The 13,324-nt window shown below is 48.0% G+C and overlaps 1 protein-coding gene across 3 annotated transcripts in view; it reads right to left on the reverse strand.

The window, feature by feature from the left end:
• Positions 1–4,955: 4,955 nt before the first annotated feature.
• APBA1 (amyloid beta precursor protein binding family A member 1) overlaps positions 4,956–13,324 on the reverse strand; it is a 239,651-nt gene continuing 231,282 nt past the window's right edge. For all 3 annotated transcript variants that reach the window (XM_022573543.2, XM_089913286.1, XM_089913285.1), the window contains 3 exons: positions 11,660–11,779; positions 9,560–9,700; positions 4,956–8,784 (listed from right to left, as the gene is read on the reverse strand). In XM_022573543.2, the coding sequence (XP_022429251.1) occupies positions 8,713–8,784; positions 9,560–9,700; positions 11,660–11,779 (333 nt within the window). In that variant the 3' untranslated portion in view covers positions 4,956–8,712. The remainder of the gene's footprint in view (positions 8,785–9,559; positions 9,701–11,659; positions 11,780–13,324) is intronic.

Below are 13,324 nucleotides of genomic sequence, written 5' to 3' on the forward strand. Positions count from 1 at the left end.
AGAGGGAGGGAGATGGTGGAAAGCTAAGCCCCACCCCCAGAACCTGGAGCCAAAGTCTAGCCTGGAGGTGGGGCAGCTCTTTTCTTTTTTTAATTGAAGTATAGTTGATTTACAGTGTTGTGATAATTAACTACTATACAGCAAAGTGATTCCATTATACACATATATACATTTTTAAAATATTCTTTTCCATTATGGTTTATCATAGGATACTGAATATAGTTCTCTGTGCTCTACAGTAGGATCTTGTTCTTTATCCATTCTATAATAGCTTACATCTGCTAACCCCAACCTCCCACTGCATCCTTCCCCAACCCCCGCCCGCTTGGCAAACACCAGTCTGTTCTCTTATGTCCATGATTCTATTTCTGTTTCATAGATAGGTTCATTTGTGTCATATTTTAGATTCCATGTAGAAGTGATATCATAGGGTATTTGTCTTTCTCTTTCTGGCTTACTTCACTTAGTATGATAATCTCTAGTTGCATCCATGTTTCTGAAAATGGCATTATTTTGTTCTTTTTCTAAAATAAATTTATTATTTTATTTTATTTTTTGGCTGCTTTGGGTCTTCATTGCTGCATGCAGGCTTTTCTCTGGTTGCGGTGAGCGGGGGCTACTCTTTGTTGCGGTGCGTGGGCCTCTCATTGTGGTGGCTTCTCTTGTTGTGGAGCACGGGCTCTAGGCGGGCAGGCTTTAGTAGTTGTGGCTCATGGGCTCTAGAGTGCAGGCTCAGTAGTTGTGGCACACGGGCTTAGTTGCTCCAAGGCATGTGGGATCTTCCTGGACCAGGGCTCGAACCCATGACCCCTGCGTTGGCAGGTGGATTTTTAACCACTGAGCCACCAGGGAAGCCCCATTTTGTTCTTTTTTTATGGCTGAGTGTTCCCTTATATACATATACCACATCTTTATCCATTCATCTGTTGATGGACATTTAAGTTGTTTCCATGTCTAGCTATTGTGAATAGTGCTGCTATGAACATAGGGGTGCATGTATCTTTTTGAATTATAGTTTTATCTGGATATATGCCCAGGAGTGGGATTGCTGGATCATATGGTAACTCTATTTTTAGTTTTCTGAGGAACCTCCATACTGTTTTCCACAGTGGCTGCACCAACTTACATTCCCACTAGCAGTTAGAAGGGTTGCCTTTTCTCTACACCCTCTGCAGCATTTGTTGTTTGTAGACTTTTTAATGATGGCCATTCTGACTGGTGTGAGGTGGTACCTCACTGCAGTTTTGATTTGCATTTCTCTAATAATTAGTGATGTTGAGCATCTTTTCATGTGCCTATTGGCCATCTGTATTGCTTCTTCAGAGAAATGTCTGTTTAGGTCTTCAGCCCATTTTTGGATAGGGTTGTTTCGTTTCTTGTTTTAGAGGTGTATGAGCTGTTTGTATATTTTGGAAATTAGGCCCTTGTTGGTCGCATTGTTTGCAAATATTTTCTCCCGTTCTGTAGGTTGTCTTTTTGTGCTGTTTATGGTTTCCTTTGTCGTGCAAAAACTTGTAAGTTTGATTAGGTCCCATTTGTTTATTTTTGTTTTTATTTCTGTTGCCTTGGGTGAACAAACTAAGAGCACATTGGTACGATTTACATCAGAGAATGTTTTGCCTATGTTCTCTTCTAGGAGTTTTATGGTGTCATGTCTTACGTTTAAGTCTTTAAGAGGTGAGGCAGCTTTGATTGAATAGGAATTGAGGTTTGCAAAAGATAGAAACCTGGAAAGAAAACAGTGTAAGAACCAAGAGACCAAAAAGTATAATGCTGAGTTCATCAGCTGTGACAGAACGGGAAGTCCTAGCACAGTTGGGAGCCGTTGGAAAAATAAACATAAGTCCTTGAATTCTCTGTGCCTCAGTTTCCTCATCTACGAAATGGGCATACTAGTGGCATCTACCTCTTTCAGGTGCTGTGAGGATTAACTGAGTTAATCTGTGTAAAGTGCTGGAACAGTGCCTGGCACATAGAAGGTACTTAAAGACAGGCTGTTGGTCATTTTCCAAGTTGTAACTTCTCCACACATCAGTAAGATGTGTTTTCTTTCTGATTTCCTTGACAGCAGGCATCTCTATGTGGTGAGATCTGCCTTCTGTGAGAGGGGAGAAAGGAGGGGAGGGAGCCCCTGGGGCCAGGCTGCAGGACAGTCAGAATGGACAGAGGCTGCAGGACAGCCAGAATGGCCACATTCTTTCAGCAGCCCTAACTCATGGACCCTCAGGAGCTGGGACTAGGCTTTATAGAGGGAAGGCTGGGCAGTGGTGTCCACAGAGGAGAAGCATTAAGGGCATTTTGCTTTAGAAACATGGCTAGATACTCTGTGTTGGGGAACTGGTTGCCCCGAGCCCATCACTGGCAGCAGGGAAGTCATGCCCAGCAAGCTTAAAAAGCAGAATTGTAAAGAGCACCACAAGAGCCTTCAGCCAGGCCAAGTGGGGGAAACGGGACAGGGCAGAGTTTCCCTTCCACTATCCACTTAACCAAGGCTACCTCCCCTATTGGACATTTCTTGAGGGAAGTAATTAACCTCTGTTTCTCTTCCTTCCCTTAGAGGTCCAGAGGGTTCCTCTCTCCCATTCAGAGTACTCCAAGGAGGCTGACAAGACTGTGGATTATCGGCTTTAACAGGTGACACAGCCTATTATGTTTTTTTTTTCTTTTATATGTAAGTTTTCTGAGTTGTGGTATACAGATGAATTTATTTTTTATTGGGGTATAGTTCTTTTACAATGTTGTGTTAGTTTCTAAACAGCAGGTTCTCATTAGTTATCTATTTTATACATATTAGTGTATATACATTAATCCCAATCTCCCAGTTCATCCCATGCCCCCCTTTCCCCCCTTGGTGTCCATATGTTTGTCCTCTACATCTTTGTCTCTATTTCTGCCTTGCAAACCAGTTCATCTGTACCATTTTTCTAGATTCCACAAATATGCGTTAATATATGATATTTGTTTTTCTCTTTCTGACTTACTTCACTATATATGATAGTCTCTAGGTCCATCCACGTCTCTACAAATGACCCGACTTCGTTCCTTTTTATGGCTAATATTCCATTGTGTATGTGTACCACAACTTCTTTATCCATTCATCTGTCGATGGACATTTAGGTTGCTTCCATAACCTGCCTATTGTAAACAGTGTTACAGTAAACATTGGGGTGCATGTGTCTTTTTGAATTATGGTTTTCTCTGGATATATGCCATTATTACTCAACATAGTTTTGGAAGTCCTAGCCATGGCAATCAGAGAAGAAAAAGAAATAAAAGGAATCCAAATTGGAAAGGAAGAAGTAAAACTGTCACTGTTTGCAGATGACATGATACTATACACAGCCACCAGAAAACTACTAGAGCTAATCAATGAATTTGGTAAAGTTGCAGGATACAAAATTAATGCACAGAAACCTCTTGCATTCCTATACACTAACAACGAAAGATCAGAAAGAGAAATTAAGGAAACAATCCCATTCACCATTGCAACAAAAAGAATAAAAATGCCTAGGAATAAACCTACCTAAGGAGGTAAAAGACCTGTACTCAGAAAACTATAAAACACTGATGAAAGAAATCAAAGAAGACACAAACAGATGGAGAGATATACCACGTTCTTGGATTGGAAGAATCAATATTGTGAAAATGACTATACTACCCAAAGCAATATACAGATTCAATGCAATCCCTGTCAAATTACCAATGGCATTTTTCACAGAACTAGAACAAAAAAATCTTAAAATTCGTATGGAGACACAAAAGACCCTGAATGGCCAAAGCAATCTTGAGAAAAAAAAAAAATGGAGCTGGAGGAGTCAAACTCCCTGACTTCAGAATATACTACAAAGCTACAGCAATCAAGACAGTATGCTACTGGCGCAAAAACAGAAATATAGATCAATGGAACAGGATAGAAAGCCCAGAGATAAACCCACGCACCTACTGTCAACTAACCTATGACAAAGGAGGCAAGGATATACAATGGAGAAAGGACTGCCTCTTCAATAAGTGGTGCTGGGAAAACTGGACAGCTATATGTAAAAGAATGAAATTAGAACACTCCCTAACACCATACACAAAAATAAACTCCAGATGGATTAAGGACCTAAATATAAGGCCAGACACAATAAAACTCTTAGAGGAAAATATATGCAGAATACTCTTTGACGTAAATTGCAGCAAGATCTTTTTTGACCCACCTCCTAGAGAAATAGAAATAAAAACAAAAAATAAATAAATGGGACCTAATGAAACTTAAAAGCTTTTGCACAGCAAAGGAAACTATAAACAAGATGAAAAGACAACCCTCAGAATGGGAGAAAATATTTGCAAATGAATCAACGGACAAAGGATTAATCTCCAAAATATACAAACAGCTCATGCAGCTCAATATCCAAAAAACAAACAACCCAGTCAAAAAATGGGCAGAAGACCTATATAGACATTTCTCCAAAGAAGACATACAGATGGCCAAGAGGTAAGTGAAAAGATGCTCAACATCACTAATTATTAGAGAAAAGCAAACCAAAACTACAATGAGGTGTCACCTCACACCGGTTAGAATGGTCATAATCAGAAAATCTACTACAATAAGTGCTGGAGAGGCTGTGGAGAAAAGGGAACCCTCTTGCACTGTTGGTGGGAATGTAAATTGATACAGCCACTATGGAGAACAGTATGGAGGTTCCTTAAAAAACTAAAAATAGAACTACCGTACGAGCCAGCAATCCCACTACTGGGCACATACCCTGAGAAAACCGTAATTCAAAAAGACACAGCCTATTGTGTTTTACAGCGGTGTTGGTTTCACAGAACCTGCCCGTTTAGGAAATGGTTTCTGGGCTGTGAGCAGGTCCCACGGGATGGGTAGGAGGTGGCCTTTTGGGACGACGACATCTTTCCCCCACTTTCAGTCTTGTCCCTCCCCCGAAACAGTTAAGACACTCAGCCTGGGCCAAGAGGTGAAGTTCTTGTTTATTGTTGCAGCAACTCTTACAGACATTAGCGTTCAGTTAAATAAAGGAAGAGAACACATTAAATACATCACAACCCCCAAAACGGTATGGAGGAGGGGAGGGAGGGCCAGCCCGGTGACCAGACTGTCAGAGGAAGTACATTCAGTGGGTGTGCGGCATCAACATTCCAGGCTCACGTGTATATAGATCTTATTTATATATTTATTTATATTTATATATAGAGATCATTGAGTTTTGTGTATACAAAGAACCATATTGTTACAAATACAATACTATACTTCTCCCAGCGCTTTACAATAAGCTCTATTTCACCCTCTTTACAGAACAATAGTACAAGTTCATACTCTAGGGACTGCTGAATATGTACACGGAATTTCCTTCCCACACGGTCCTCACGACTGCCTTGATGGAGGGTTGGGACGTAAGGTCAGTGTTGTGTGCTCAAGTCGGACTCAACCAGGGAAGGAGCAGACAGACATGAAACTCAAACCAGCAAGTGGCCTTGTAAGTGGGAGAGTAAACACACCTAAGAGGAGGTGCCCTTGGTTGTAAACATTGTTAACAGCCTCACCGCTGGGCTGAGGGACCCAAGAAGGGCTTGTGGGTGGGTCTCATCTGCATGTGGACGGGGTGACGGGTGTGAAAAGGGGTGGTGGGAGTGATGGGGAGGTAGTAGGTTACTCTGGGACTCTCTGAGGCCAGTGCTGATGGGCAATATTCAGAAAGCAGACCCGGCTGCAGGGACTCGGAGTCCAGTGCCCCGTGATGGGCTCCAGGCCTGGAGGAGCTGCTCCAGTGAGGGGAGCAGGCTCCAGGCATTGGTCTCTGGGGGCTTCGTCCTCTCGTGAACCCAAGGCTGATGGTGGCTCCCTGAAATGCTCACATTTGAGAAGGCAGAGGCAGGGTGGGTTCTGGTGCATCCTGGCTGGACCAGGAGGGGTCGACAGACCTAGGAATCTGTCCCCAAATCTGAGTCACCAGCATGCCCTAGCCAAGTGGCAAGAGGGGCTTTCTGCCTGGGGCCATGTTTGGGAAGGCTGTTCTGTACATAGTCTTCCCCATTACATGGGGTTTCAGATATTTACATATGTAACTATATATACTGGGATGTCAGAAGGGAAACAGACCACCACTTCCTGTGGGACTTTCAAAAACAGAGTTACTATTAAGATTCTGGCTCCTTGGTTAACTTCCATAGGTGGGCTGATTCCCTCCATCCAGTGGGAGCAGGGAAAAGAATACACTACAGCCCGCTGAACCTGGACCAAGCTCCGGAAACATTCGCTATCTGGGCGTGAGGAGCCCCTTTTACGAACACAGAGGTACGTGGTGGGTAATCTTATGCTGAAATGTTAGCCTTCTAGGAGAGTTCACCACACTGGCCTTTTCCGCACCTGTCAAACTTCCCAAGATTTTTGTGAGGAGCAATAGAAAGTATATTCTGTGTCTTCTCTCCTTTGGGTGAAGAGCCTTACATAATTACGTGGGAGGCTGCCCAGGGACATGCTGGTGGGGTTCCCGTCCCCTGGCCGATTGCAGGGGGCTCGGAATGGGCCCTCGGGCAGGCGGCTCAAGCGGTCACCCTGGGAGCAGATGGCATGAGCCTCTCTCCAGTGACTTCCCAAGGCTCCTCATGCCTGAAAATACCACCCAGAACGCTTCATTCCTACTTTACCCGCTCCTTCTGGCAAAGGAAAGATGAACTTAGGACTCTTTAGTATTTAATTATATGTCATCAGACACTACGGTTTGGTAAATGGAGCTGAGGTTCCCGGCTCCTCACGTTTGCAGTGGGTCAGCCTTGAGGCTGGTCTCCCAGCAGCATTCAGCTAAGTGTCCTCAAAAGTCATCCAGGGGTCCCAGACTGCCCAGCCTGGACCCTTGGAGAAGGGGCAGCCCCTTCCTAAAGGGGACATGCGGGCAGCACAGCCACTCTTCAGCAGGGCCTGTCCCACGGTCACACTGGGAGTCCAGCCACTGACGCCACTGAAACAACCGGCTTTCCTGACTCTAAGCAGAAAACTCAAGACGGCACAGAGCTCGCAGGGGCACTGACCACACAGCTCTCTGGCACAAGTATCTTGTTCCCAACCTTTTCATATTCACTTTCTCCCTCCCTGAAATCCCTCCATTCGACGTATAAATCCATACTATCCAACACGTGCTCACCGGGTTCCTATCTCCATGGACACAACGTAAATAACTCAGATGTTGAGAAGAGGGACTGATATTAATATCACAAAATATATTAGTTTCTCTTACCCTGTCTTTGCAGAGGTCACGAGCAAAACAAAACAAAAACCAATCCAAGCCACACCCCACCCACATGAAAACAAAATGCTCTTTGGACCAAGAGTAAGTGAAAACTGGCTCAGAATCATGATATTACTAAAACATCTGCACCAAACTGAGACAAAACCCATGGACATGAGGCACCTGATAAAACACGTAATGTTCCACACCAAATAAAAGCTTTTTCAGGCCCACAAGGCAGCAAGACGTTTCTGGAACACATTTGGGGCTTCTTAGGCATCGCTTGAGGTCACGATTGTCCCCTTAGTTTTGTGGTTTATATACTGTTCTGGGCCCTCAAATGTCACATCCTGCCTCATGGTCCTGAGTGGAGAACAAGGCTGGTCCCACCTTGGGCCAGGAAGCATAACATGATTCCACCGGGCCTCATCTTCAAGGGGAACAGTCCATCACTCCCAGACTCCCAGTGTGGGATGTATGTGTCGGGTGGAGGCGCGAGGGGAGTCCACCAGAACACTTCTAGCCAAGGCGGTGCTGGCAGGGCCAGGCCTCAGCCTCAGAGGGGCGGTTCTCTCCAGACAGGGCTCACCAGTCCCTGCAGGCCTCACCTGCTGGGGGAAGGGGCCTCACAGGGAGGTGACGTGGGTTTTCCAGGGGCTCTGGGTGCCTCACTGGTGGAAGGGAGGAGGGAAGGCTGAAATATATGCAAGTGAGACTGTGTACGTACATGTGATGTAGGAGGCAGGAAGCACCTGCCTGTGTTTAGCTAATGGTTGCTAACCTTGGGAAGCCACGGGTGCCCTGGGAATCGCCCAGTTCTCTGCAACACGAAGGTATTCTTGTCCACGGCAGTTCCCCTTCTTCTATCCTGGGTGAAAAGGTTTGCATTAGAAAACACAATTATGTTGAAACTAAAACTACAGAAGAGGCATAAGGTTGGCTCAGAAATTCTGGGCAGAAATAATGTATGATGCCCCACGTACATGGTGGGCAGGCATATCCGTAAAGACACGGGCTGGTCCTCCCTGTTACTACCATAGTCCCAGAAATTGACTGGAAGAGAGCAGAGATCAGTGGTTGGATCGTAGGCACCGCTGAATCGGCTTCTTCACCACCCCTAGGAGTTCCTTCTAAGAGGGCTGCACCTCTTGGGAAGGGAAGATCCTTCCTGAGCGGTGACAACCCTCTTCAGGACCCCCAAGGGCCCTTCAGGATGGTCCTGGGCAGATTCTGGGTGGATACTGGCTGCTCTCCAGCCTCAAGGGAGTGCATACAAAACTTCCCTGGTGTTAAAAACAACAAAAAAACCAAACTAGAGAGAGACAGAGAAGGAGGTCTCTGTGGATTCTTTTCCTTCTGTGTCAAACCGAGTGCTGGGTATGAGAGGGGAATGTCTCAGTGGGCACACAGATGTAGCACGAGAAACACAACCACAAGTGAGGAGAGTCCTCCATGCATGCTGCCCGGGGGCGGGGGCGTGGCTTCAGATGTAGACGGGCTGTTCCTGGGCCGTCAGCAGCCTGTACATGGCAGCCGGCATCGTCTTCATGTGAATCTGAGGGCAGAAACGCACTTTAGCGGGGGGGACCGAGGCTCTGAGAGCTGTGTGGACACTGCCCCAGGGCTAGCGGGAGAGGCGGCACCTCTTGCTGTGGGACGCCTTTGAAGGTACCCCCCTCGTCCCCCCACCATTCCTAACAGGGGCCTGACCCAAGTGGCCTCCAGGAAGTACGGAATCCATGGGCTTCTAAAAAGTTAGGGGTGACAGAAAGTGAACAATGAACACCAGGTAAGGTGGTTTATTTCCCAAAAGCTCTTTCTCTCACCAGGCCTGTTTTTTTTTTTCCAAAAGGACAAAACCCTTAAAACAGTAGGACCGCTGTGGGGTTTTGCTGCTCCTGCCTCCCTCCCTCCCCCCGGCAGGAAATCAGACCCAGAACAGCTGTTCTGACCCCTGCCCAGCCATACCAGGGAACTGTCTCTGGGGAGCCGTTGATTAGATTTGAATCTGACTTAAAATCTTCCAGGCACATTTGGCAGGATTAGCTGGGAAGAATGGAGAGAACTTGGGCAGCTATGGCGGGAAGATGCCCAGGTCGGAGAACTAAAAAGAGGAGGTGGGCAAGTGATGCCAGAGGAGAAGGCTGAGGGTGACGTGACGGGATTTTGAGGAGCAGCTCTAAGATAACCACTCGTTACCAGGTTTAAATTCTGGTCCGAGACAGACTGTTCAGTGTGGAGGTGTGCTGAGGACAGGGAAGGACACTCAGGAGGGCTTCGTGGAGGGGGCGAGCGCACCAGGGGACCCCCAGCCCCCGACTCTCCCTTACCTCCCCAACAGCATTGGAGAGGATGTGCACGATCTTCTCGTGTGGGGTGGCGACCACGCTCTGCCCGTTGATTTCAATGATGCGATGTCCCACGCGGACACCTCCTCTCTCCGCTATTCCCCCTCGCATGAGGCTGCAGATCTATCAGAGTCAAAGGCCAAGTTACCCACCCTGGCCTGCATCGCCTGCTAGGGAACTGGGTGGGGGTGGGAGACTATCTTTTCTAGAATCCCCCATCCCCAGCACTGTCATCTCTGAGGAGCTGCCATGGTCAGGCTGTGGACATTTACATCTCTTTGTTTCTTTTTATAAGAGCTAGGACTCTGGATGCCCAGATGGCCCCCTTGTTCTCGCGCTCTGCACAGGGGACGCAGCACGTCACTGGATTTCGCGGCACAGTGAATTCTGAGTACTTTTCATCCCAGCTCGGTCTTGGTAAAAAGAGCTGTTTGGGCCTGTCACAGAGCTGCCAATGTTTTCAAACTGTCAGCCTGTGTAACACAGTTTAGTATTATCTGGGACTCAAACACTGAACTGTGTAATGCTAGCAGCCCACTTTTTAGGGTCACAGTTACCTGAGTTAAAATGGGGCTAGAACCTGCTAGAACCCCACTTCGTGTTCCAAAGTGTGGCCACCTAGAAGGCAGAAGCTCCCTTTGGCTGTCCCAACTCAGTGGTTCTTGTTCAAACTCCCTCTGGCAGAAATGATAACATGGCTGGTTTTCGTCTCAGTGCAGCCAGGCACTGCGGTGGGCAGAGGCTGCAGGCTGGGGGAGGGCTCTGGGCTCAGCGCTGCAGGCTATAGCCACCCCTACCTCACACACAAAGCAATCGGAATTTCCCAAAAGAACATGGTTTGAATTTACAGAGCTGACCTTTTCACTCCTGACTGTGCACCTTTCTTTAAAAGCCTATGCAGGGGACTACCCTGGTGGGGCAGCGGTTAAGAATCCGCCTGCCAATGCAGGGGACACAGGTTCGATCCCTGGTCGGGGAAGATCCCACATGCCGCAGAGCAACTAAGCCCGTGCACCACAACTGCTGAGCCTGCACTCTAGAGCCCGCGAGCCACAACTACTGAAGGCCGCACGCCTGGAACCCGTGCTCCGCAAGGAGAAGCCACCGCAATGAGAAGCCCACGCACCGCAGCGAAGAGTAGCCCCCGCTCGCCGCAGCTAGAGAAAGCCCGTGCGCGGCCACGAAGACCCAACGCAGCCAAAAATAAATAAAATAAATTTATTAAAAAAAACATTAAGGGAGGAAAAAGAATCGGGTTTTTCTATCTGCAAAGATGAATGCAGAGAGAAGGAGGGCACATCCAAAAGCTATAATATCAAGAAGGTTACAGATTTGTCACCGAAGCCCAGAACTACTATGAGTCCAGAACAAGGCAAACCAGGACAAAAAGGGAGTAGTCTTGACTATGGAGTTTGTGTTTGGGATGAAGAAAAAGTTCTGGAAATAGCACTGATGGACACAACCACTTTTGGAATGTACTTAAAGGCACTGAACTGTATGCTTAAAAATGGTTTAAATGGCAAACTTAATGTTGTGTATGTTTTATCACAATAAAGGGGAAAAAAAAGGGAAGTATTTGAAGGCAGACATCCAGGTGATGAAAGTACTCTTTATCTCCCAAGTGCCAAATTCAGGTTAAAAAGGCAAGGCAGAGATCATTCAGGCATAACCCACAGGGCTGGGTTCTCAGCCTGGGCTGCACTGGTATCACCAAGGGTTTGGAAGCCCAGCCCCCAGGGCTCTTCACCCACTGCCCTGGGAAGCTGCTGGCTGGGGGGGGGGGGGGGTTGGGAAGGTGCGTACCTCAAACTATCTCAAGCTGGCAGCTGGGAGGGTCACCCTGCGCATCACAGAGTCGCTGGGCTCTGGGGCACATGGATCTGGGAGGGTCCCTCTCTTCCCCCACAGAAGGCACAGAATTCTCTGCCCATGGAGGAAGTGAGTCTGCCTTCAACCATTCGTCCCTTCCTTGCTGGATTCTTTCTGGAAAATGACCAGCTTTCAAGAACAGCCCCAAAACCCAAACCCTGGGCCGCGGTTTCATGTGTCAGACTTTTGGAAAAGGTGTGGGGTTGTACTTACGATTCCGTTCTGGACACTGAACCCCAGCTGGTAGCGAAGGTCTGGTCTCCTGATCAACACGGTGGTCACTGGGGGACACCTCACGATATTCAGCTTGACCCGGGCCTGATTCTTCAAGCCCTGAAATGTGAATAAAGCACAGGGGATTCGATGACCATTGATGCCAACAAGAGATAAATGCAGACGGCACCAAAGGCAAAAGATGCTGCACAGAGCCTCGGTTTCTTCGTTGACTCCACAGTGCCCCGCGTCCAGCCTGATAGCGCCTGCGTCGGACAGTCCAAGCTAGATTCTGTCAACCTAGGGGAGAAAACCTTTAGGTTTACGTGGAGCCCTTTCAGCCCACGCAGAGACCAGTTTCTGTGGGCAATGTCTTCATTTTGGGAAACGGGCTGCATTCAAGGCATCTGAAAAAGGCGATCGTCTGTGCAGCTAAGAGGGAAACTGCCACATGTGCATTTTGGCTTGAAAGATGAAGGATGCACAGTCTCTCTCCTGGTCAGGTGGGAGACAAGCACGAAAGGAACTTTTTCTCTGAAACGCATACTCGTAGCAATTCCTCCTTTTCTAACAAAGGACAACTAATTCACACAACAGCCCAATTCATCAGGGCTTGCTGTCTCTCGCCCCTGGTGGTCCTGCTTCCCCATTCTCTCTGGCTGTTAGGGATTCTACAGTTTATCGACATTCCCACGAGCATCTGGGGGGAAGCAGGGCACAGAGGCAGGACTGCAGTCAGTGAAGGCCTCCTTGGGAGAATGAATAGGGTGGTAGGACCAGCGCTGGTGGAGAGGGAAGTAGGAGGAAATAGGGCTTAACGGTCATCTCCGATTTCATGCTCCCTGGTAACTCGTCCCTCCCTCTAAATTGGAATGGAGTTTAGAGGCAAATTTGGTTTTTAAAGATAAAGAGGGACTCCATCTGGTTTCTGAGCCTATTTAGAGAGCTTCCTTCACCCCACTCTGATCTAAGCGGAGCTCAGGCCTGTCTTCCTGCCCCTTGAACACACGCTCAGAAGGGACCAGAGCGCGGGTCTGCACAGGAGAACCCCTAGAAAATCATCACAAAGCTACGCTTTCCCTCATTCAGGCGGTGGGAACCTTCTCCTGCTGGTCCCGCCACCGACTTGTGAGCCTCACCCAAGAGGAAGGTGCCAGACAAAAGTAATTCAGCCCCGAAATGAACTCTCCCCGCCTCCCGACATCTCCCCAGCCTGTGTGCTCTGCCTCAGGCAACTCCCACTTGCCAGATGGTCCAGACCAAATGGCCAACAGCAGGTGCTTTCCAACCCGCTCCCATCATGGCACACAGGGAAAGGGCCAGGGTAGAGAGACCACACCGCTTGTGGCTGGAGGACCTGCTTTGAGAGCTGAGGCGGGGAGAACTCAGCACTCCCGTCTGATGCCTGTCCCACTGCACTCCCAGCTCACGAGGCCAGCTGATTGGGAAACAGCGCCAGGCCTGCCAAGGTCCACTCCTCCAAAGGGCCAGAGCTGAGGGGAGAAGCTCTTCCTAAAAGACGGTACTGTGGGGTGAGTGGACAGCCTCTCCACCAGCAGAGGAGGGACAGGCAAAGGTAGGCTCTATTCCACCAAGTCCTTCGTATCCCCTGGAGATGCCCCCCTCACCCCCCTGCCCCATCAATTCACAGACCGGTCCAGTGTG

The sequence above is a fragment of the Delphinapterus leucas genome, chromosome 6, assembly GCF_059928025.1.
Source record: "Delphinapterus leucas isolate spDelLeu-1000000601 "Yukka" chromosome 6, BTC_Dleu_Yukka2, whole genome shotgun sequence".
In the NCBI taxonomy this organism is placed as follows: Eukaryota; Metazoa; Chordata; class Mammalia; order Artiodactyla; family Monodontidae; genus Delphinapterus; species Delphinapterus leucas.